General features: G+C 42.1%; 1 protein-coding gene across 2 annotated transcripts in view; it reads left to right on the top strand.

Moving 5' to 3' along the window:
• The window catches only part of Trpm6 (transient receptor potential cation channel subfamily M member 6), a 156,734-nt gene extending 136,509 nt beyond the window's left edge, over positions 1-20,225 (top strand). For both annotated transcript variants that reach the window (XM_057777855.1, XM_057777854.1), the window contains exons 36-39: positions 418-623; positions 6,802-6,853; positions 12,832-12,938; positions 18,369-20,225. In XM_057777855.1, the coding sequence (XP_057633838.1) occupies positions 418-623; positions 6,802-6,853; positions 12,832-12,938; positions 18,369-18,502 (499 nt within the window). In that variant the 3' untranslated portion in view covers positions 18,503-20,225. The remainder of the gene's footprint in view (positions 1-417; positions 624-6,801; positions 6,854-12,831; positions 12,939-18,368) is intronic.
• Positions 20,226-25,296: the final 5,071 nt, after the last annotated feature.

Below are 25,296 nucleotides of genomic sequence, written 5' to 3'. Positions count from 1 at the left end.
CCAAAACATGTCTATTTAAAGCTTAGCTATTTCCTTAGCATCCTAAACCAATTAGGAAGCTTGCAATCATGAACCCTCATTATTTTCCCTTGGGTGTCTTAATATGCTTAAATTCACTTATCAAGGCAGATCATAATTTTGTGCTGAGAAATTAGAATAAAACCCTTTCCTCTATTTTACAAGAAATTTTATAGAGCCCAGCATGAAAAGTTGGATCCGGTACTCAGAAAAAAATTGGCAACTTTTCTCAAAGAAAAGGGAGGCAAGCAAGCTTGGGAACAAACCTCCCAGCTGTGGTGTTTCCTCTGTCCATAGAAAGGCCAAGGTCAAATGACATTTGTGGCTGAGTGTTCTGAAGGGTAAGGCTACGCTTCCTTTCTGGTAGGAGGGGATCATTGGCTTCTTTTTCCCTCACAGGTTTCTGGAGGTTTTCTTGATCTACTGCCATTCAGCCAACCAATGGTTAACCATTGAGAAGTACATGACAGGAGAGTTCCGGAAATACAATAACAACAATGGTGACGAAATTGCCCCTACCAACACCCTCGAGGAGCTGATGTTGGCTTTCTCTCATTGGACATATGAGTATACCCGGGGAGAGCTGCTGGTTTTAGATTTACAAGGTAACTAATTGACGATGCAGGAGGCAGAGTTCCTAGACATTTCAAGAACTAGGGTGGGCATGTGGAGCTGTTGTACCCAGCTTGGTAGAGAGATACAGGCATTTAGTTCAGAGACATTGTGTGATAACGAGCGTGAGTACCCACTCTGCTGTATTCTGCTTAGCCAGAGGGGGAAATATAGGCAGAGAGTTAACTATTTCCATCTTAAACATTTAAGTAGATGGGGAATGATTTTTGCATCATTTGTTTTAGTGTTATCACTTTGCCTTGTCTTCTGCTTATCGGAAATATCAACTGTATATCTACATAAATGGGAAAGCTTCAATTCTGGATAATTTTCATTATTTTTCTAGTTTACTGCCTTGGCAATTTATAATTTAGTTTGTTATGTTTGGTGTATTCCTTGATATGACAGTTCAGTTCAGGGAAGTCCTTGGCTCCAAGACAGGGCGGGAGTACACTCGTGTTTAATGAAGCCTTTGATCAGAGTATTGCCCACAGTCAGTACCTCCTGCCAGAGAGATGTCTAATCCCACAGCGCACTCAGTGTGTCTCCAGGAGGTTTTCCTCAGGAGGAGGGCACAGAATATGAGTTCTGGCCAAAGTTCAGTTCTTGGGCTCATGAACTGGAGCTTTGGATTCAAATAAGGGATCTGGCCCAGACATGTCATACAAGTTACCTCATTTAACCCCAGGAGCAGTACACTGAAGTATATATCACTGGGAATTTAAGGACCAGAAGGTTTAAATAACTTGCCTCAGGTTGCACAGGTTTTCAAGAGGAAGTGGGATGTGGACTTCAGATGGTGTCTTCTACGTATCCTTTTCTCCTCCCTAAGCCCCAGTATTTCTTTAAGAGTGTCATTCTGAGAGGAAATGACCATCTTCGGGTATATTTAAACAACATGAACTCTCTTTTTTTTTTTTTCCTTTCTGATTTTCCTTTCTAGTTCTTAGCAAAACCAGGTTTGACGCTGGGGAAATGCTGAACTTGACACTCCTAGGGCTTCAGGAGCAATGTCCGGGACTATGCAGTCACTTGGAAGTCTGTGTCACATGCTCAGTGATCCATCTACACTTAAAGCATTGCACATATTACTAAGCACATCTCTCTTTTGATATTCTCGGTGTTCTCAAGGCTGGGTTATATTTCTAAAACTCAAAACCAATTTTTCAGGAAGGGATATAAACCGAATTAATGTGAAAAAGAATCCAGCTTTTTATACCAGCAAGCACTTGATGAAAATCGGCCGGGAGTGGGGGTGCCAACGGCATCTGTTTTGTACTTCTGACTGGAGAGACATTGATTGTTTTCATCTGTGCTCCACTGTTTGTGTTTTTGCTTTGAATTTTGGGTGGAGTTGTTTAAAAAGCAAAAACAGAAACAATAACAACAAACAACCAAAGAAAAACTTTAAGGAATTAATGATGACTCTTCGGTGTGTTTTGTATTTCACTTGAATGGGGTTTTGTTTAATGATGTTTATGTTTGGGGATTTTTATGATTCTTAGTAATCCAAAGTGACATTAAACAGAACAAATGTTGCGATTATAGTCTTGGAGGGAAAAGGGAATTAACTTTATTCTTTTCCTGAGTAATTATGTGAATTGCTGAAATAGGTCCCTGCAAGTCAACTATGTCAAAACATTGACCTTCAAAGAAGGCCTGAGTGGACATCACAGAACCACAGGCCAGGTGTTATGAAATGCATGAAACTTATCAGAGCGCTAGACAATTGTCGGTCTGAATTCGTGGAAAAACATGAGTCTATACCAATAATTATGAAGTTATAAGCGGTTGCTAGTTAACACTGAACAAGGTTGGAGAGGAAAATTGTGTTTTTAAGATTTTTTGGCTTACTTTTCTAATGCCCTTTATTTACTAGTGTTTCTAGTGTCTGGAAAGATGATGCATTCTGCCAGGCCCCACTGTGAATTACTTGTATGTCTTGAGGGGCAACCACCTTGAGTCCCACCTCCCTTAGCTGTAAAGGGGAAAAAGAGTATCATGCCTTTAAGTCATTTGGTTACTAAATTCCTAAAGAGGCCAACTGAAGCAAGTTCTCCACATGTATCACGCCCTTGATAAATGTCCCCTGCTGCTGTCAGTCAGTAGTAACCCTTGAATGGCTCTTTGAAGGGGAATTTAAGCTTCAGGTATGGGGAAGCTATCCTTAACTGTTTGACCCCCCGGGTACCACAGGGAGACCCCCCCTCTCCATTTCAGACCCTACTCGTTGCTGCTTTGAGAGGAAGAAGGGTGAAGAAATATTTGGGCAGTTGGTCTTTTTCTGTTTCCCTTTTTCTTATTTCATTCTTCCGAAAAGAATGAAACCCGGAAACAGCCATAGCATTCTAGGAAGCTGAGCTCTGAGGAGAGGCGTGACCAATTCCCCATTATTTATAAGTCTAATGAAGTTTTCTGGTCTTTTTCCACTTCAAAATCTTACATGGGAAGGCCTGAATCATCGTCACTGCACTTAAAGTCCAACAGTTAATTCCCAGCAATGGAAATTAGAAACAACTGTATTCCAAATTAGAGCAATGTTTAGTTTTTTTTTTTATTCTATTTTTCAGTGGACTTTTGGAAATACAGTCCTAATTTTTGGTTCAATAAAGCAATTTCTAGAAAAAGTTAGTACCCACATCACCATGAATGATGTCACTCACTACACAGAGGTGACCTATTTGCATAGATTTTGGAATTGGAGGTCACTGGTGATGCCTAGTTAGATGAAGCTCCATGGATGTTTCTGGGCTTTCTCTGGGTATGGGTATTTATTCATAATGACACTAGGAAAGAGATCATCAGGATGTTTAGATATCCATCCAGCTTACTTGTTCTATATTTTGTAAATTTCAGGGGAGTCTGAGCCCAGTTGTCTTGGGTTGGGTGGTCTTGTGTGGCTAGAAGAGCCTAGTGACTCAGCCTGGCAAAGTGATGTGGAGGGCATTGAATGGGTGGCCTTTGGGGCCTTCTCTCCCTGTTCATGGGTCATAAAGCCCTTCTTCCATTAGAACACCTCAAAATAAGTATTTAAGCTAAGTTTTATCATATAAAACATAGAGTTGCGCTTTAACATATAAAAATGGGTTGGTGTATACTCTTTAACCCCCTCTTTTAAGGTGTTCTTTAGTACTAGGAAACATACTTTTGGGGAATGAGAGATAAACATGGCTTTACTGCTGGGATGGGAGCTTCTAGATAGAACACAGAAAATGGAGTAACAGCTGACATTGGAAGCTTCTTATGGGTTGGACGCAGCTCATTGAATTCTCCCTTAGCCCTCTCTGATAAGACCAGGATGCTACACTCGCAGAACACAAAAGTGGGATTCAGGGAGATTAAACAGGGTACCGAGGCCTTACAGCTAGAACATGGCAGAATTTGGAGTGGAACCTCTGTCTTTCTGTGTGTCTAATAAGCCATAGAGGTTCTGTAATAAGATTTAGACAAAAAAATTTTTAACTTTGTAAAGACATCTCCGCCCCCCAACCCCCCAATTAATAGTGCTTCTTCAGCTACTATATGTAGTCCTGGCTTAAATTTGCACTTTACTTAGACATGGGTTTAAAACTTTAGTCATTGCTGTAATCTCCAGGCTTAAAGTTCAACCCATGCTTAATTAAAATGGTGAAGACTGCAGCCGTCAGCCTGTCTACCTGCAGCGCTGGGATACTCTTCTGCCTGGTATTCTGTTTGTTCCCTCCATGGCTGTAGAGAAGCAGGGCCTCCCTCAGCTGGCCCTCTTGTCTATGTGACGAGAGAAGTACAAAGAGCTCCTTCCCGTGGCTTTGAAAATGTGAGGGCTCAGCAAGGTCTGCTTTTCACACTTGCCTTGTGTTTGTGGTTCAGCCCAAGTTTTTTTTGCCCTGTTCAAAATCAGCATGAAAATGTGCCAGGTTAGCAGTTGGGAAAGGGTGCTCTCAGAGTTTGGAAACTTTGATGAGAAACTAAGTTACACCTTATTGCCACTAACCCATAACTGGAATTTACCATCTTCCATTATTAGCCAGACCACAAACCCACAGTGACATCATCATCCGTGACTATCAGTAAGAGGAGCTGCAGATATTAACACAGCACCTTGCAATGCAGGCAGATTTCAAGACACAGTTTACAATTATCATTTGTTAGGTATGCTTGTGGAAAACAGACGGGGTAGATCCTGTTATTGAATGTACTATTAAACAAACACACGTATGTATTGTAATACAGTAGTTAAAATGTTTTGCTAAAACCTTTTCAGGATGGATCATAGATTTCCTTTGTTACATATTTAAATTATACATGCTAAAATGTTATTTTCCTGAGGAAATCAGCTTCTTAACAGAAAACTTTGTAAGGATTGCTGGTTCCTCTGAAAAGGTCACTATTCCAAGAGAGGTCACAGCAGAAATCTAAGCGATACTGCTTAGAAAACATGGCCTTTGTCTTTTTTAAAAAACAAGAATTAATTTTTAAAACAAGTTTTTAAATTTTAATTAAAATATAATTGCATAATTTCTTCTTTTTCTTTTCCTTCCTCCAACCTCTCCTGTGACCCTACCTCCAATCCTTCCCATGTACCTTCCCCAATTCCCCCTCAAATTTATGGTCACTTTTCCTTTGATTATATATATGTATATATATAAAACATATATATTATATAATACATATAAATACAATGCATAAGCATGTAAATATAATCTGCAGAGTTCTTTTAGTTTTGCTTGTATGCATGTGATTTCAGGGACGACCACTTGGTATTAGTTAACTGACATAGGGTTTGTCCCTGGAGAAGTCTAATGCTCTCTCTCTCTCTCTCTCTCTCTCTCTCTCTCTCTCTCTCTCTCTCTCTCTGCAGTCCTTAGTATTCTGTAGTTCTTTATCTAGGGGTGGCGTCCCTTGAGATTTTTCCCCTTTTACTTCAACAAAACATGAACTTTTCCAAACAAGTAGTAGCAGATAACAATATTCTAAAGTTTACATAACTTTTGATTCCTCACCTTACAAAGTCAGTGTTTTTCAAGCAGAGAAAAAGAGGCCCAGTTAGGGAATGATCTCAGAAGTTGTTGGGGATGTCTAGGTGGCTCATCACTGTCTAACTGGCTTCCCTGAGCTGTCATCACTGTTAAACGCTAGCCTCCTCACTGCCTGAATGTCATCACAGAGATTTGCTCTGGGTATCAAACCCAGTTCTGATTAAGTTCAGCCTTAGGTTGCGCCTCTATTATCTTTGTAGGCTCTGCTCTTTTCTTTTCAAAACTAAATTTTATTGAAGATACATTCCAAAAAGCGAACAGAGCGTAAGCACCCACCTCAAAGAATTTTCTCAACTGAACACACAGGTGGAGCCAGCTCTCAGATCAAGAATTTGGTGCCGTTTTATTCTGCTGTTTATAAGCGCTGTATATATAGACAGAGCATTTGATGGGTCTCTTTGATGCCTAGAAGCTGTATTTGCAAAACCTCCCAGGGCCTTGCCCTTGCTGAGCACTGATGGAGGCCATCTAAGAAGACCATGAACTAGTGGGAGGAACACAAGCATTGCCCCAGCTTTAATCCTGTTATGGCCACTTAAGGGATACACCATCTTTGGCAAGTTCTTCAATCTCTTTGAACATCAATGTACTCATTGATGTAAATGAGGGTGAGATGTAAATTGAGGATATGAGGATAGTATTTTTTTTTTCATGAGAATTAGAGAAAATAAAGTTAGCTGTCTTAATATATAGAACTGGTAAATGAAATGCCGATACACAGGTCTACTGAGAGATGCCACTATCAACAAGTCTTATGACACCATTGAAGCACTAATTTGTAGCCAGATGTTCATTAATTCAGAGGAGTCTGTTGTAGGAGATGCTGTATATTTTCCTACATTTCCTAAATAATTTTCATAGCACATTTAATTATCATGATTTTTTAAATCTTACCTACTACGGAGTGAATGACACAGGGTCTCACACTGTAGATCAGGCTGGCCTAGAATTTACTATATAGCTCAGACTAGCCTTGAACTGGTGGCAATCCTCCCACCTTAGCCTCCCTAGTGTTGGGTTTGCAGGCGTGAGTCCCCATATCTGGTTTCAATGTAACCTTCAAAATAAGGAAATGGAATTTGGTTATTATTTTTCTGTGTTTCTTAGAAAATCAAACCTCATTTGCTTAACGAATTTTGTTTCTTCTTTTGAGGTGTTGGAGAGAACTTGACAGACCCGTCTGTTATAAAACCTGAAGACAAACAGTGAGTTAACTTATGTGTTATAATTTTGAAGATTGCACTTCAAGTTGTTCAAGTTTGTAACATTATTTTTAATTGTTGCATAAAGATATATGATTATATGTACTAATGAGTATCATGTAATATTTTGTTATCTGCATAGATTATATAATGTTCAATGGTTCTTTTTTCATAACTTAAAAATTGGTTTTCTATTACATTTAAGGGTGTTTTGCCCATATGTATGTTTATGCCTCATGTGAGTGCCTGGTTCCACAGAGACCAGGGGAGGGCATTGGATCGCCTGGAACTGGAGTCATAGATATTTGCGAGCTGCCATTGTAGGTGCTGGAAATTGAACCCTGAGTCCTCTGGAAGAGTTACCCAGTGTTGTTAACCACTGATCCTAGTACTTTTTAATTTTTTTTTCAAAACCAAAATAAGACAGTGGAAATGAGCAGGGTGTTGTGAGCAGAGGTCTGTTGTAGTTTCTTGGAGGAGTTTTAAATATATGTGTGTCTTTTAGATCCCAGAGAAGTTTTCCAACAGTTATTGCATAGAGATATGAAATAATATTTTTAGACTTAAATCGAGATTCTTATACTTAAACAAGATTTTCTAAGCCACTTTAAATAGGTAATGAATACGGAGAAAGAATGAGGGTGAAATAAATTTAATTCTAGAGACGGGTTAGTAAGTGTGAGAGTGGGCATTGTAAGGGACAGCACAATTTCCAGACTTCGGCTGCAAATTTGACTCTTGTGTTTTCTTACTGGTCTAAATGTAAGTTTAGCTTGACATAAAAAGGTGCTGTAGCAGAAGCAGCTTCCTTTGTTGTCTTCCCTGTGGAATGGTGGCCTTGAGCCTAGGCAGTCTCTTCACAGGCAAATCAGAGAAGAGATAGATGAGGACTCAAAGCCACAGTGCTTAAATATAAGGCATCATCAGATGGTCTGAGTTAATTTGGAGCCAAGTGATATAGAGTCGGCCACCTATCTTTTGAATTTCAAGGACATCTTGTGGGTTTTGGCACTAAGGCTCTTAGGTGTTCTGTTAAAGGTAGAACGGAAAGAGGGCTGGTGACTGGTTAATCCAGGGGACAGCAGTGGTTGTTGTGATCAATATGGAGATTAACAATGCTTACGTGTGAGTTGCCATCATGGTCACCAGGAGAACTTGTTGAACTAGATCACTGTGTTTTGCCTCCAGAGTTTCTGATCTAATTGTTTTGCGGTAGGACCAAATGACCAGCATTTGACATTGATTTCTAACGCATTGCAGGAGAGGTTGATGCCACAGGGTCACAGTCACTTTGAGAACCATGGCTCAAACCACACTTTTAATTCTTAAAGAATTCATTTCTTCATTGTGATGACATCTCACTGTTGTGTAGCTCGTGGAGGGCTCGAGCTCTGGGTCCTTGAGCCTCTGCCTTCTTAGTGCTGAGACTATAATATCCATGCTGGATTGACATTTTTGTTTTTACTTTTTAGTCAAACTAAGGTCTAAGTTTAGTCAAACTAAGGTTGCCAGGTCATAGAAAACATTTAGGACTCAATAAACTGAAATTCCTGACACAGTGAAATGTAAAAGTTTAGCTTTTTATTCTTCTGGTTCTCATTAAATAATCAGTGCATTCTGCACCGTCCCTCACTGGGTAACCTTTACTGAATGAGTGCACGGCCCATGCGCAGGCTCCTCTGAGAAGATGCTTATCTACTAAGAGTCTATTAGCTATTATTGGCCTGGGTGGGCTAAGGAAGATACAGCTGATTCACAGGGCTCCTGTGTAGCGTCCAGTTCCAACGATATTTGATTATAGCATTCATGTTGGACTTGAGGGTATAATGGACTGTTTTAGTTTTTATTTTAGCAGGGCTGAAGTGTTCTCAGCTAAGCATATTATTTCTTCAGCAGTCTTGTGTGCTCAAGGGCTTGTATTGGGAATTTTTTTTTTTAATATGAGAACTTTCTTTGCAATCTTTCAGATTTTTTGCATATATAATGAACTCAGTTTATGTGTATTCTGTCTATTGTTCATTAAATTTTGACCTTGGCATATATCACTTAATATGACCTGAATACTCCATCCTTTTAGAATCTAAGATTATATTATCCTACTTGACAGTTAGGTATTTAATTGCATTCTATAGAAAGCGGGTTTCAATTTCTATTAAGGTCACCTGGGGGAATTAGAAAAAAACATGCTTGGCATTCTATTGCAATGTCTGAATAGGGCCCTGGCCTCTGTAATTTTTTCTTTTCTTTTTCTCTCATGCATTACAACCTGACTGCAGTTTCCCCTCCTTCCACTCTTCCCAGTGCTCCCCACGCCTTTCCTCTCCCCCAGATCCACACTTTCTCCATTTCTCTTAAAAAGGGACTATCAACTGAGCCCAGCATAATGAATTACAATAAAACTAGGCACAAACCCTCACTCTTATCAAGGTTGGATAAGGCAACTCAGTAGGAGGAAAAGGATCACAAGATCGGAGGGAGGGGAGTCAGAGGTCCCCCCACTCTCACTGTTAGGGGTAACACCCAGTTACATAACCATAATACATACGCAGAAGGCTTAGCTCAGACCCATACAGGGTCTGTGATTGTTGCTTCAGTCTCTGTCAGCTCCTACAAACCCTGCTTAGTTGATTCTGTGGGTGTGTTCTCCTAGTATCCTTGGCCCCTCCGGCTCCTGCATACCCCACCCTCTTATGTGGGGTTCGTCTGACTCTGCCTAGTGTTTGGCTGTGGGTATCTGCATCTGCTTCCATCAGTTGCTGGATGACACCTCTCTGATGACATTTGGGCTAGCCACCAATCTATGAGTATAGCAGAATATCATTAGTAAATGTTTTATGGAAATTTCCCAGTCTTGTTTGGTTACATCCTGAGTTTGTGGACTGTCCAGACTCCAGTTCCTGGGCATCTAGGCAGTGTCAGTGTGGACTCCCTCTCTTGGTGTGGACCTCAAGTTGGACCAGTCATTGGTTGGTCACACCCAGAAGTTCTGTGTCACCATTACCCTAACACATCTTGGAGGCAGGACAAATTGTAGATTGAAGGTTTTGTGTCTGGGTTGGGGTCCCAGTTCTGCTTTTAGAAACCTTGCCTGGTTGTAGGAGATGGCCAGTTCAGGCTCCACATCCCATAGGGTCAATCTTGAAGATTTCAGGGAGTTTCTACTGAACTAGGTTTCCACATCGTCTCCCAAATGTCCTTCAATTCCAGTCGTCTGCCCTCCTGTAATTTTTTTTTTTTTTTTTTTTTTTTTTTTTTTTTTTTTTGGTTTTTCGAGACAGGGTTTCTCTGTGGTTTTGGAGCTTGTCCTGGAACTAGCTCTTGTAGACCAGGCTGGTCTCGAACTCACAGAGATTCGCCTGCCTCTGCCTCCCAAGTGCTGGGATTAAAGGCGTGCGCCACCATCGCCCGGCCCTCCTGTAATTTCTTAAAAAGTTCCTCAGTGCACTTCAGTGAAATTATTATGGCAACTTTGTTTTATGTAACTTGAAGGCAGCGTCTCCTGAAGCAGGTAGAGTGCTTTCCTTGTGGCAACACCCAATTCTGTGCATTTGCTTTTCACAGTGACCTTCTGTTCGATTTTCCCTCAACTGATTAGCTTCATTAGAACTGTATCATGAGAGTAAACTCTGTTAAACAAAGTGTGAACCAGAGGTCAACATCACTGTTGGTGATGGTGGGACATTGGTGGCAATGCACGGTCTCTGTACCTAAGGAGCCAGGATCTGAGCTTTTGTGAAGTCTCCTGGTGAACTGATGTGAATTCAAGTCTGAGGTGCACAGATTTAAGCTATTGCGTTCACTCACGCAACCACTCTATGTATTAGTTTAACCCCAGTTCGCAGATGAGAAAACTAAGGTGCACTCCAAGTTCCAACTTCCTTGTAAGGTGAAAGAGTCAAAGGAAGGGAATAGTTGTTATAAAAAGGGATGATGGCTTTGTGAACGGATTCTAATGTCTTTTCTCATGCCTGCTCCCGCTGTCTCGGACTCTTTCCTAGCGAGCCTCATTTATCGGTAGTTTGGGACCGTGTCTTTTTAGCCCACTGCCTGATGGCTCTGAGCGTTTGACAAGTATGAAATGGTGATGAGAGAGATGTTCTTTGGTGACTATGTATAGATGGCACTAATTAGCGTTTCCTCGTATGTAGAACCACGCTACCACCTGCTTTTCCTGTGTTGTAAAAAATATCTGGAAAACAGAGAGTTGCGTTTTCCTTGAAAACTTAGTTATCTAAGACTGCAAAGCTTGGAGCATGCTGTGGGGCGTCCACGCTAACGGAATGTCCCTACAACTATTACACTCTGCTCAGGGAATCCTCATGACCCTGATATAGAAGTTTTTTTTTTTTTCAGAGATTTTTGATGATTTCATTTTAATTTTCATGAAACTCTCAGAGACATAACTTCCAGATATCACTTGAAAATATTATTTCTTAGTTGGATATCTTCATGCCTTGCTGGGAAGGCAGAAGTGGCCAGTTTGGGGTGCAAAGAAGTGAAATTTTCCAATGAGGTCACAGAGAGACTCCAAAGGGAATCTTTCATGCTAACGACTGAGCAAATTGCCTTCATCTCTCACTTTATCAGATCAGAGGAATCTGGTCTAAATACCAAGTGATTCTGCTGTTTTTTTTGTTGTTGTTGTTTTTGTTTTGCCCCCTTCAGTTTCTCCTGACTGAAGTAGTGTCTCTCCAGCTGGACTGAAATGGAGGAAGAGTTAACAAGAGGCGGCTTATGCTGCCTGGTAAATACCCCCAGAGCTGTGCTTTGTGAGAGCGATTGAGTGACCAGGAAAGTTAATCCCCAGTGTCTTTCCACTCTGTCTTCCCAAGAGGTTTTCTCCACCTACCCAGCACAGAGCGGGAGGCAATCTGAGATCAAATTGACATCAGCCCTCATTCCGAGCTTGGCACATCTTCAGAGAGCCACTGTTCTTCTGCCAAAAGGAAGTGGAAATTGAGATAAATGCTTCAATCCTCGGATGGAAAAAAAGTCCATTTTTACACCATGTCCCTTTTGAAAAACCGCATTCCTCAGAAGCAAAGTTTATTGTTTCCCTTTGTGATAGTCTGCTGTGCTTTTTCCCCCTTCTTCTTCTTCTTCTTAAGACATGGTATTTAAGAGCGGTAATTGAGTTCAGATTTTAAAATGTGCTGTTTCCACTGTGCATGTCATTAAAATAAAATATTAGCTTTCATACACTTTCTTTGGAGGCGGTCCTGGTGTGCTCTGTCCTGTGTTGTGCAGAGGGTCAAGATCTACAGAATAATGGTTGCGTGAACAGCGAGCCTGGAATCTGCAGAGGATCTTTATATTACAATGTTCAAAACGTGTCTCAGAGACACTGACTCCCGGCGCTCGTGCGATTAATTCTACTACCTGCTCTGGGCGTCTGCGGTCTATTCCCACAAGCGTTTTGTCTTGTCTAATAGTTGTCTTTACTTTCCGTGAAACAGTTTGCAGAGTCAAAAGTGGCTTTCAAAGCGCCAGGAATACTGGCTCTGGTGGCTACTGAGGCGATGGGATTGGAGAGAGTCTTATTCAGAAAAGTATGTGGGTATGCGGCTTTGTACATCTTTTTAGAAGGTGCACTCCGCTCCTCAGCAAAGTTAGCCCAAGCTTTACCTTTGGGTTGTTTTGGTAGCGCATATGGCAATGAATGTCGCTCTCTCACTCCATATGTATTCAGAAGGGTTTCGCTGTATTTTGTTTTAATGTAGCACATCGAAAATTCACTCTTCTATCAGATCAGTGTTGGAATGAGTTTCACAGTAGGTCTTGGAGTTGGGTACAAAGATTTAAGTGCATTTGAATTTTAAATTTGCAAACCTAACATTGTTACTTCCCCAAAGTGCCCTGTTCCTGGTTGGCTCCTTTAAGTGACTAGGTTACTACGGGATACTGTTCACAATCTCAGAGAATCCTAGTTGGACTCCGTTTCCTCAGCTGTGATCTAATTGATATTCTGATATTCCCTCTAGATCAAGAGGGATGGTGTTTGGACCGGCCAATTTAGGGGAAGATGCAATTAGAAACTTCATTGCAAAACATCGCTGCAACTCCTGCTGTGAGAAGCTCAGGCTGCCGGGTAAGTCTCGGAGACTCTGAGAAACTCTCATGGAATAACAGTTATTATAACCCGGGAAAGCGAGAAAATCTTCACCACATTTTTATTTTATGCGCAGCCGTTCACAAACTTGACTTTCAGACTGAAAAATTTCAAGTCCCCGGAGGGATTTAAAGGACAGGGTTTTGCTTGAGGTTCTGCCAAAATGTGATAAAACAACCCTGGGCTCAGTGCTTGTCACAGTCGCTTCACGGAAAAAGTTCCACCTACTTAAAAGGAGTGAAGCGGGATGCAAGCCCCTCTCTGCCCTTCCAAGGTCCTGTTTGTTCCCAGACGGCACGCCTGTAGCATTTTTATTCTGTTCCAGTTTGCTCATTGGGTACAGGAGAGGGTGTGGCCCAGAGGGAAGAAAGACTGTCAGTTAAAGCATTACTTTATTCTCTAACAACTGCCCCTTTGTTAGCTCATTTGTTTGTTTGTTTTTATAGCAGTGGGCTTCGAATCCAGGACCCTGTCACGCCAGGCCAGCGCTCTACTGCTGAGCTACGCTCTCAGCCCCCACACCTGTCACCTTAAATTTTCACTGCAGTGGTTGTGTGTGTGTGTGTGTGTGTGTGTGTGTGTGTGCCCGCGCGCGCGCCAACACTTTAAGTACCACTGTGCTTGCACAAAAGTCAGAAGACAATTTGAGGGGATGTGGTTCCCTCCTTCCCATGTGTGAATTCTGAGGTTCAAAATCTGGTCACCAGGCTTGTGGGGAGCCTCGTTTTACTAGCTTAGATATCTCACTAGTCCCAAGTCCTGCCATCATAAAGAGTATTGCCTCTTTAAGCAACATGTAAAAAACAGAACCATTAACTGGGCAGTGGTTGTACATGCCTTTAATCCCAGCACCCAGGAAGGCAGAGGCAGGTGGATCTCTGTGAGTTCAAGGCCACCTGGTCTACAAAGTGAGTGGACAGACAGGGCTACACAGAGGAATGCTGTCTTGAAAAATAAACAAAACAAAACAAAACCAAACAAACAAAAATCAAAATCACCCCAGAGCCATCCAACTTAGAAAAATGGTTTATTTTCTCCGAGTCTAGTACATTAGGCACAAGACCAGAATCCTCAGCATGAAGCAAATGTCTGAAGACTTTTGCTTTCCAGTAAGGAATCCTGATTCTGCTTGGGGTCTATTTGGCCTTTTCAGAAAGGGGCCTTACTATCTTTGCCTCAGCCTGCTTAGCTCTTGTTTTCTGGGTCATAGAAATTACACTGGAATTTCATATAGTTTAAGAGCTAGTTCCAGGACAGGCTCCAAAACCACAGAGAAACCCTGTCTCGGAAAAAAAAAAAAAAAGATAGCAGCTTTGCCTGCTTATCAAAGGGTACAGTCCTGAGTGGGGCACTGTGGCCACACCTATAGCCTAAAATGTTCCAGAGGCAGGAGGATCACCTTGGTCAGTTTGGGCAGCATAGTTAGGACCCATATCTTTGACAAAAAGTCATACCCTGAACTGGAAGAACAGAAGAGCGTCCTCCCTTGTATCCTGGGGTGGACCTAGAGAGAGCTACAATAAAACAGACAATTTCTGATTCTGTTGGAATTGAGGGAGGGAGGCTTTTGTGAGCAAGACTTAGTTAAAAAAAAAAAAGGCATTAGGATCAGGCCCCTCATTTCCTCCATCGGTGACAATAGTGCATACCATCCGACAGCGGCAGATGACTGTGTGGAAGGGGAAGGCAAAGGAGCAAGGAGGAGCTGTCGTCTTGTAACCGCCCCTGCTGTGAGGCATGGGAGATGGACAAAGAGAGGGATGCGCAATGCTGTGTTCTCCGGGCTGGAATCAGGAACCTGGGGAAGGAAGGGTTGGAGCTGGGCTGAGGCACACCGCGACTCTAAGGGAGGAAGGAGCTGATGTCTGAATCATCCCACAGTTGCAGACCGCAATCTGCTCAGGAATCATCATCGTTAGGCACTGCACTCTGCCCAGTCTGACTCACTGTAGCCTGCACAGGGTGGATTCTATTCTTGAAGGCCCAGGACTATATCTGATCAGTCAGGGGCCAGTGAGACTCACACCATTGCTCATTGCTTCCAATCTTTGGGCCCAGTTGGTTGTTAAGTATGCACATGTAGGCATGCCATGGTAGGCTGTAGGCTGGAAGCCAGTTGTCTGTTTTCTCCCTCCACCTTGTGGATCCCGGGATTTGAACTTTGGTCATGAGGCTTGGCAGCAAGCACCTTTATCTGCTGAGCCATCTCATTGTGCAATTTTTGTTTTCCTTTTAGCTAAAAGTAAGTTTGTTCCTTTTAACAGTCTCTCAGCCTGACCTACTCACTTCTTTATCTTCTTTATTTTTGAATATTTTTTAAATATACAAACTGCAAGAATTTCTAGAGTGCTCATTTAGATTCTCTCTCTCTCTCTCTCTCTCTCTGTCTGTCTGTCTCTCTCTCCCCTCTCCCCCTCTCCTCTTTCTGTCTGAAATTGTAGTTTTAAAAAATTAGTATTGAGTTTTTGCCCTGGAATCTTGTCTACTTCCCCCTCTCCATGCGGATGACTATATGATTTTCTTTGGGTTCACTTTCTTATTTAGCTTCTATAGGATCACACATTATATGCTTAATGTCTTTTATTTTATGGCTAGAAACCGATTATGAGTGAGTACATCCCATGTTCCTCTTTTTGAGTCTGGGATACCTCACTCAGGATAGTGTTTTCTATTTCCATCCATTTGCACGCAAAATTCGAGAAGTCATTGTTTTTTACTGCTGAGTAGTACTCTAATATGTATATATTCCACACTTTCTTCATCCATTCCTCCATTGAAGGGCATCTAGGTTGTTTCCAGGATTTGGCTATTACAAACAATGCTGCTATGAACATAGTTGAACAGATACTTTTGTCATTTGATGTGGCATCTCTTGGGTATATTCCCAATAGTGGTATTACTGGATCTTGGGGTAGGTTGATCCCAAATTTCCTGAGAAATCGCCACACTGATTTCCAAGCTTGCTGCATGTACTCCTTTACTCTGGGGAGCTCACAGGCCATGGAGGGAACCTGCTACTGTTGCTTTGTTTTGGTCATCTTGTCAAACGGTCTTCTAAATAGATATCTGTTTATGCCCATAAATCAGTGCTGCTCCCAACCTTGGTCGCGAAAGATGTTTATGTAGTCAAGCCGTGCAGAGACTCGTAACTGGCTAGAGCGCTGAGAACAACCGTCGCGGGCTCAGCCCTAACTGCGACATTTATATCAACAACAACATCCTCTCCATCCAGGCTCAGGGAACATCAAGAATGAGGGATAACTGGGGGCGGGGGAGTGTATGGCCTGCAGATCTCTCTGTAGGAGTGGATCCAATGGAGCTAGGCTGCTGTGCAGGAGCTTTGGAGAGTTTCAGGGCTCCAGACATACTACTATACTGATTATGGGAACTGGACAACCAGTAAGCAGAGACAGATGTCCTGGACACAGAACACAGCCTGGGTAGAATGCTTGCTACAGAAGCCAGACAAGCTGGATGGGGGCTGGGCCCGATCGAGCAGCTGAGGATGACTCAGAGAAGCAGGGGAGGGTGGGAGGCCAGCCCACCTTGCTGTTGAGCTGGGCTTCCTCAACCACCAGGAAGTGAGCAATGGCTTCCAGAAGCTGGGGTTCCCGCAACCGGTGCCGGGCCAGGTGCTGAGCCAGAAGCACCATTACATGAGGAGTCAGTTCTTCTGGCCTTGCCTCTGTGAAGAACAGCCTGTCATACTGTGCCTTCAAGGAAGGCTGCTGGGGGCTAGACTGCGTTCCAGCCCAGGAACTCTATCCCAGCGGCTCCATCTCATCCCTTTGCCTCTGGCTTTGTGGGAGCTTAGCCTGTTTGGATGCTCACCTTTCTGGACGTAGATAGAAGGACCTTGGTCTTCCCGCAGGGCAGGGAATTTGGACTCCTCTTCAGTAACGAGAGGGAGGGGGAATGGAGTGGGGGGAGGAGAAGAGGAGTGGGGATAGGGGGAGGGAAGTGGGGGGAGGGCAATATTTGGGAGGAGGGGAGGGAAATGGGAAATGGGGAGCAGGTGGAAATTTTAATTAAAAAAGAATAAAAATAAATAAATAAGTAAAAAAAAAATTAGTATTGAAGTGGAAATAAAGAAATACTATCATTTTATATCATTGGTAATAGAGTAAAAATGTTTGGTTTGGAAAACAGAATGAGAAAACCTTTTAGTTTTTTTCATTTTCTTTATTTTTAAGGCAGAGGCAGATTAAGACAATGCATAAAACCCTGGAATCCAGACCTAGACAGTCTTGGCTTATGTACCCCAGTTCTGCTTTCTAGTGCCTGTAAGGCTTGGGCTTTCAACTTCTTCATCTGCAAGCAAAGAGATAATTGTACCTGTCTCACCAAGTTGATGTGAAGATTATTTTATGTATATGTTCAATATTTGTTGGTTACATTATTAATTATATATTACATATACATACACACGTGTTAGTTTTTATCTAGAAAATTCAGCATTTAACATTAAAAAGTAAAACAAACAAACAACAACAAAACTGTGCGCTTTTCTTCTTGGTACCAGAGGTTGAGGCCAATCCTTCACACAGATTATCCGCACAGCCGACCCCTGAATGGCAATCTTGGTTCCTTAGAGCCATCTGCCACAGCTTTCAGTCCTTGAGCTAACTAATCAGGGAGCGAAGGGGAAGGCTATACTCTCATAACTGCTCATGATGTGAGTTCATAATGCATGGGCAAAGAAAGAGCATAACACTGTGTTCTCTGGGCTGGTCATCAGGAATCTAGGAAGGGGTTTGGGCTATGCTGATGCACATCAGAACTCTAAGTAAGGAAGGCAGGTGCTGGGGGATATTTGAATCATCCCACAACTGCATGCCAGAATTCACTTAGGAATCACAGCACAAAGAGATGTATGCACCACTTAATGCCCCTTTCCCTCTAGTCCCCCCCTCCCTGCCCTGCAAAGGTTACCCTGTTTACTGTTTTCTTTAAATGTCCTTTTCAAATGAAAGAGGGAGGGCTTGAGGAATGTCTGATGTGATCTTTAGTTGATGAAGCTTTTATAGGTGGCCACAAAGCTGCAGGCAGCTTCCTTGCAGAAAACCAAGCCTTAGAATCAAAAGTCACTGTTTTGACTCATCGCTTTGATCATTCCTAAGGTTCCCATGTCTTGCTGGACCTCACTTAAGTTTTATCAGACACATCTCATCCCACTAGGAGGTGGCCAGTGACTTACACAGTGACAGCATCCGTAGTTAGAATTTCATGTGGTTATTGGGATGGGAGGGGGCCTGAGTTTAGATAGGGTTGAGTGTTTGGAATCTGTATGCCCAAGGCCTGGGGCAACAGAGATTCCCTGAACACTTCAACTAAGCCTGAAGTTCAGTCTATCTACATGATTCAATGTGTTCTAAGCCATCTACTAAAACTGTCTTGGTTTCTTTGTAGATTTAAAAAGAAATGATTATTCCCTTGCAAGGGAACATTGCAACTCAGGACTTGAGAAAAACGTTGAACCAACTGAGGGACTTCCAGCAAGAGACAGAAATATAAATGCCCTGGAAGATCACACACGGCTCTAGAAAGAGCGACAAGGAAGATGATGGTCTCTTAGCTCCCTTTGCCTTGAACTCTATGGTGATGTCCACTGATTGACATGATCCTGACTACATGAGAATCTCTGTCAGGCTGACTGTACAGTGTGGAAGTTCCTGGAAGTGTCCTCTGATCCTCATCTCCCGCTGTACCGAGGACACAGTGTCTAAAGGAGGGATCCTCCCAGATATTGACCTCAGAGCAGAATGTTTGACATACATTCTCATCTCCTTGTTCTGCATGAAGACACCGAAGGACTCCACCAGGGATACTCTCCATTATACCTCATTGCTTCAGCTGGCTGCTTGGAACTCTTGGAGTAGAATGCTGTGCACTGAAGAACTGGGGGATGAATTAATTTATTTTCTTATGATGTTTGCAGACTCTATCCCCACTGCTATTCATCATTTTATTCAAGCATTGTATCTATATACATAATTATACCTTTAGGTATACACACCTATACATACATTAAAATGTATGTGATTTCTTCTTCCTCCCCCAGGAACACAAGGTTTGAATAGCCACAATAGGGAAAACACAGGGATGAGTGTCTGTTGGCCCAGGATGGAGCATAAGGAGCCACAAAAAGTCAAGTCCTGGTGAACTCTAGATGCTTTGGATTATTGTCTTCCAGTTCCTCTGAATGAGGGAGAAGTACAAATTTAAACTATTTTTTCCTTACATACCCCCTCCCCTTTTAAAATTAAAAAATGGGAATATGTAATCCCACAAACTGTTCTGAAAGGTTTCACTGTATTAAGCTCAGGACACTAAGGTTAGAGACCATTGTCACTCTCTGCTCCTTTCTCCCTTTTGGCACTGGATCACATCACACCCACACTCCCCTTGGCCAGTCCTGTGGGGGAAGATGCATCTCAGGCTGGAAGACTTTGCACAGATTTTCCTCCCTCCATTGCAGCCTTCTGATGGCTTGAACACTTTATCAGTTTCTGGAGCTTGAAGTGAGGTATCCCTGGAAGCAACCATGTGTTGGAGCAGGTCCCAGTTGCATGCTGGGTAGGGTTGCCCTGCCTCAGAACAAGTGTGATTTTTTTTTTAAACAACAGCAGCAGCAACAGCAAAGATTGAAAGATGCCTCCCGTCTACCCCTGATGCCCTCACTTAGCATTCCCTCCAGCCAGCAGCAAACCTTCTAGGCCTAAAATTTCCACCTTTAGTTTTGTCTTTAGTTCTTACATTCATTGACTTACTTCTAATTCTCCTTTAGAAATCTAAACCCCTGCTTCCTTAGACTGCACTTCAAGGGGAAGTATTGCATGTGGGGTGGAAAACAGTTGTATGTGGTTCATGTGATTCTGAGAGTTCATCAGTATTCTGTTTCCTTTGGTTGGTAGGAGGTGGAAAACTTGGAAATTTCTTATCTCTTTTCTTCCCTCCCTCCCTCCTTCCTTCTTTCTCTCCCCTCCCCCCACCCCCCGTGTAGCATAGGCAGCCTTCAAACTCCCAATCCTCCTGTCTCAGTCCTTGAAGTATATGCTTGGGTGAAACAGTTATTGGCAGTGAGGCTAGAATACTGATGTTGGGAGGCGGTGCTTAGCAATATTGTCCAGTCTCTGAATCAGGAAGGGATTTGTTGGTCTCACTTCAGCACTGTACTCAACTCTAGAAAGAGCAGAGTTTACTTATGCAAGGGCCAAAGCAAATACATCAATTTATTGACCAAAATACCTGTAAACTGGAGTGAAACTTGAAAGCAAATACAAAAACTTGATTGTAAACTTTTGTGGTGTGTTTTTTTTTTTTCAAAAAAAAAAAAAACGCTAAGAAAAACAACTGCAGAATATTATCTGAAAGAAAAGAACTGTTGGGCAAAGGCCACTGGAATTGCTTACATATGATGGGACAGCGTTGCCTGAGTGACATGGTCACCATGGTCACAAAAGGAGGCTGTATTTGTTCATCCAGTCGACGATCTGCGGTCTTCAGAAGTTATTTGTGAAGCAGCCTTTCTCAGCAGCATTGCTGGTAAGATTGTGGGGTTGAAGATCCAACTCATATCTCATTTATCTTCCTTCCTTCCTTCCTTCCTTCCTTCCTTCCTTCCTTCCTTCCTTCCTTCCTTCCTTCCTTCCTCCCTCCCTCCCTCCCTCCCTCCCTCCCTCCCTCCCTCGCTCCCTCCCTCCCTCCTTCTTTCCTCCCACCCTCCCTTCCCTTCTCCCCTTCCTTCCTCTTCCTTTTTTCTTCCTTCTCCTCCCTCTCCTCCACCACCCCTTCCTCCTTCTTCTTTTGTTCCATATTTGGAACTCTGCTAAGTGCTGCAATATTTGACTTCTAGGCAGATGAAGGGTCCTTTACTCTCCCTGCTAGCACAGTGGGCTCTGGCTGGGGTAAGAGAACTAGAGTAAATAAGAGGATATGGATACTCTAGCACCTCCGAGTGAAGGTGAACCACACAGTCCTTTCCTAGGCTCAGAGCCTTGGTCTCGGGTGGGATCTGGATGTGAGGCTCTGAGAAGAAGTCAGGAAATTCCTGTGCAGCAAGCTAGTGTATGGAGTCTCCTTCCCGTGGACTTTGCATCTCTGGATTCTGAGTGGTGCCCACTGCTTGCTGTCTTCAAACTTCTTGCATCTCAGAGGAGGGAGATTTAATATAATTTGGGGCATTCCTCACTCCAGCTTTGTAAAACAAATGCTGAGTGGCGATAACCCTTCAATGAGTGCTCTAGGAACATTTTGTTATTGTTGACTGTTGTTTGACATGAGAGCCAATACTCTGGTTTTGGAAATGATGGCTCATGCCATCCACAGGTCTTCTTATGCTTCTCACTAGATCAAGCAAAAGGCATGACTCACAGCATGAGGTCAACAACATTTTTTAAAAAGAAATAACACAATCTTCAAATGATAGTCAATTTCATTTACTAGGTGATAAATTATATTTACATTTTTGACTGAGAAGGAAATGACTACCAACCCTTTAAGACCCAGTATGATTCTTTTGATGTCTCTCTGTTTTAATTTCTTAGGAAACAGCTTTTAACAACCTATACCTTGCCTATTGAATTCTTAACCAGTCTTACTCTTATCACCATCGGTGATAACGCCTGAGAGCAGTCCTTTACTGGTGACTATTAAAATGAGATGATAACGTCCCAGAAACTGCCTAAAAATAACCATCACTTTATTACCCTTTGAAAAGAGGATTGATAGAAAAGTCATTTGAAAGATGGTTCATTACCATGCCCTAGTAAGATTTCTTTACTCACATCTCACCAAAGCACGAGAAAGGGAGGATTATTCTCTGAGGTCGGAATTTGAAGGCTGTGTGTTTGCCTCTTTGAAGTCTTGGTATTTAATTTTCTGTAGTCATTTCTTGGGCAATTTTCTAAGAAACTAGTTGAAGCTAATTTATCATAAGTTAAAGTCAAATGACAGAAAAGATTCTTCCCCCTTAACAGCATTTTATTCCCCAGAGGTTAGCTTCTGAAGGAAATAGAGACTTAAATAGCATTTCAAATCTCCAGCCACATGGGTGGGGATAGAAAAAAAGGCAAGGATTCAGGAAGAGACACTGGCTTTGCAGTTAGCACAATTGTTATTATTATTATTTTTTTGCTTTTTCTTTGTAGACCACTATGTGTAGATAAAACATATTTTTTGAAATACTCCCCTAAAAATAATTAGGTATGTTGCTTAATTTTTCTAAGAAAGACATACCATCCTCATGGGATCCTATATCTTGGTCTCTATCATTTTAGACTTTTAATATAAGTTTATATAATTTGTTTAACCTTTCTGTTAACCCCTAACTCTGAAATGGAGATGAAGATACTTAACTTCTAAATGAAGGTGAATGATAATGAGATAGCATTTAGAAGGTCCTTGGAGAATCTCATCTAAAAAAGCTTCTTGTGAGCCTGGAATACAGTTCAATAAATAGTGCGGGATTTTCATTTTGGCATGATGTGATTCGTTACTGAGTATTACGGACGGTGCTCAGTGGACGTGGTTTTTCTTTCTTTCCTCACCCCCCCCCCACAACAAGCACAAAAGGATTCCTGCTCTTTCTCCCTTTCTAGAAAGAAAAAAAAAAAAAAAAAACTCATGTCTCCCTTTTTGGTTTCAAGATTAAATGTTTCAAGTCGGGAAACCTGCCAGTTCCCAGCAACTCCCTTTGCTCTTTGAGGCTCTAGACTTACCTGTTTTGTTTGTTCTGCCACCCTCTGTCTGGAGAAAACGTTCTAGGACAAGACATCAAGCCCAAAGCGGCAGCACCTTAGGTGTTATTGTTGGAGGCATGAGAAGATAGAAGATGTAGAGTTTGATGTTTGCAAAGCAATGTGGTCTTTTTTTTCCCCCTGCAAGTTTTTATTAGCTATGATTTAAATTTTACCAGTACAGAGTTGGTTGGTAATAAGAACATTTTGGTCTTTCACTCACCCATGTCTTCTTTTTAGCAACTAGCATCCTCTGAACTTTCAGCTCCTCCAAGGGAAAATTTACTGTAGATCCTTAGAAATTCTCCCTATTGAGTTAGTGACAAAGCTCTTGCAATTATTATGGAAGAAACTGTTCTGCTAATGACTGTCTAAATGTGGATGTAACAGTTGCCTTTTGTTGGAAGGGTTTGGAGGGGGACTCTTCATTGGCATCAGGGGCTTGTACTTTAGCTTCTAATGAATCTTTTGCTCTGTATCTTAATGGTAACCAAGCAACCAGTCACAGAGCCTTGGGATGCTTTGGTAACAAGAAGAAACCTTCAGTGTGTTGCCTTGTTTTAGAATTTCCATATCACCCTTGGAATTGTACAAATGAAGACTGGGGAAAGCAGAAGTGGTGGGCAGAGGGGTACAGGCCAAGCCTGTGTCGCTATGGGTGAGGTTACAGTATCATGGATGGTGGCTGGGCCGGTGAATGATTTCTCGAGGAAGAGGTGTGTTTGGAAGATTATAGGCCTGTTGCAGATGGAAACAACATGAGATGAAATGCTGTCTACCTCTAGAGTACTTCCGGGAATTTCTTAGTGATAGGGTGGGAAGAGAGGTGTGGTGAGCATCACTAATTAGTCCTTAATATGTGTTACTGTTCAGTGTCTGTCCTAGCCTAGAATGTTCCATGAGTGTTCTTATACTAAACTGACACTAAGATTAAATTTAATAGATGACATATAATCAGATATCAAGCTTTTTCCAGGCAAATAAGGAATTTGCAACACAGAGGCTCATTATTGGTCAGGAAATCGCCACAGTGACAGCACCACTATTATAAGGAAGGCCCCAAGCACTCCTTACTCGCAGGCGCTGTGTGTAATATGCATTGTATCTATGCAATGATCTGATTGACTGCGTCCATTATGTGTATTATCTAGGCTTGAAACCACTACCTATAAATAAGTTAGGACCTTAATTGGGATTATCTATCCGAGGAGCACTGAGATTTGAACCTGTAGCAGATCATTGATACAGTAATTTACATGATCTTAGCCAGTACAGATAGTGGGAAGGTCTGAAATCTAGATTTGAAAGTTGGGATCTAATTTAGGCCTTCAGATAAGACCATCCAAACTGGGCTTGTGGAATGCTTCCTGGCATCGTCTCTATCTCTTAGGCATCACAGGATTCAGTTCTGCACATTCGGGACATCTGTGATCCTCGTAAGTCCCTAGGCCAGCCAATTCTCTTCTTATGCCATGAGATATGTGCAGAATAATGGGTGCGTTTCTTTGGGCGGTTCTGGCACAGGGTCTGTTGGGGAATTTTCTACCTTCACATGAATTTCTATCTTGTTCTTTTTCTCTCAACGAATTGATAGACTCTAGTGCCCTGCTAGCTTTTCATTACAGAATGAAATCATAGAATGTATGATGCATCCTGCAAAGCTTCTATTGGCCTTATGCCACGTCTCCATAGGTCTCAGAAGCTGATTTCCAATCAGAAGATGGCTTAAAGAATCAGGACAAAGAAAGGCAAATACACCAACAATCGACTGGTGTCAAGATGATTTTTTCCCCCTATCATTTCCCTCCCAGAGGAATGGGTCTCCTGGTGTTAACGAAGAAGTTGAATTCTGAAATCTGTTAGCTTGATTCTTGAGAGGGTGGTTGAATTTGCGACAGCACTTTCATGAGTCAGGGGAAAACTGGACTAGCTTAGGTGAATACTGCTTTCCCATTTCTCCTTCTCACTACCTCTTCCCCCTTTTCCCTCTCTCCCTCCCTACTTCTTCCTTTGATTGATTTCTCTCTTTGTTACATCCAGTAGGTTGCAGATGTAGATAGAGAAATGTCACCAATTTTGCAACTGAGATATAAATTTCCTCAGACATGGAGAAATAGAAAATTGAGATTTTAAAAAAGTGACAGTTCAAAGGATATATAAGAACGTTTTCAAAAAAGATTGTGTTCCAGGAGGGTGGGCACACGCCTTTAATCCCAGCACTTGGGAGGCAGAGACAGGCGGATCTCTGTGAGTTTGAGGGTGGTATGGTCTACAGAGTGAGTTCCAGGACAGCCAGGGCTACACAGAGAAATCCTGTCTTGCAAAACAAAACAAAATAGACAAGCAAACAAACAAAAAAAGAAAATGCGCTTCACCCAAAGATAATAAATTGGAAGAGGGACTAGAACCTAGGCCCTGAAGATCACCAATTAGTCTAATAACAACCACATTCAAATTTTAAAGCATATACTATTATTCCACTATGATTTTACAAAAATATTTACATGTTGACGTGACTAGATTTTGAGCTTGGGGTCTCTGTGAGGTGTGTCAGGTAGGAGTCTTGTCTATGTTTTCTCAGTCTGTGACTTCAGAATGTC

This window comes from Chionomys nivalis, chromosome 8 (genome assembly GCF_950005125.1).
Source record: "Chionomys nivalis chromosome 8, mChiNiv1.1, whole genome shotgun sequence".
NCBI lineage: Eukaryota > Metazoa > Chordata > Mammalia > Rodentia > Cricetidae > Chionomys > Chionomys nivalis.
Note: the sequence above shows the minus strand (reverse complement) of the source record. Positions and strands in the feature narration are given on the sequence as shown.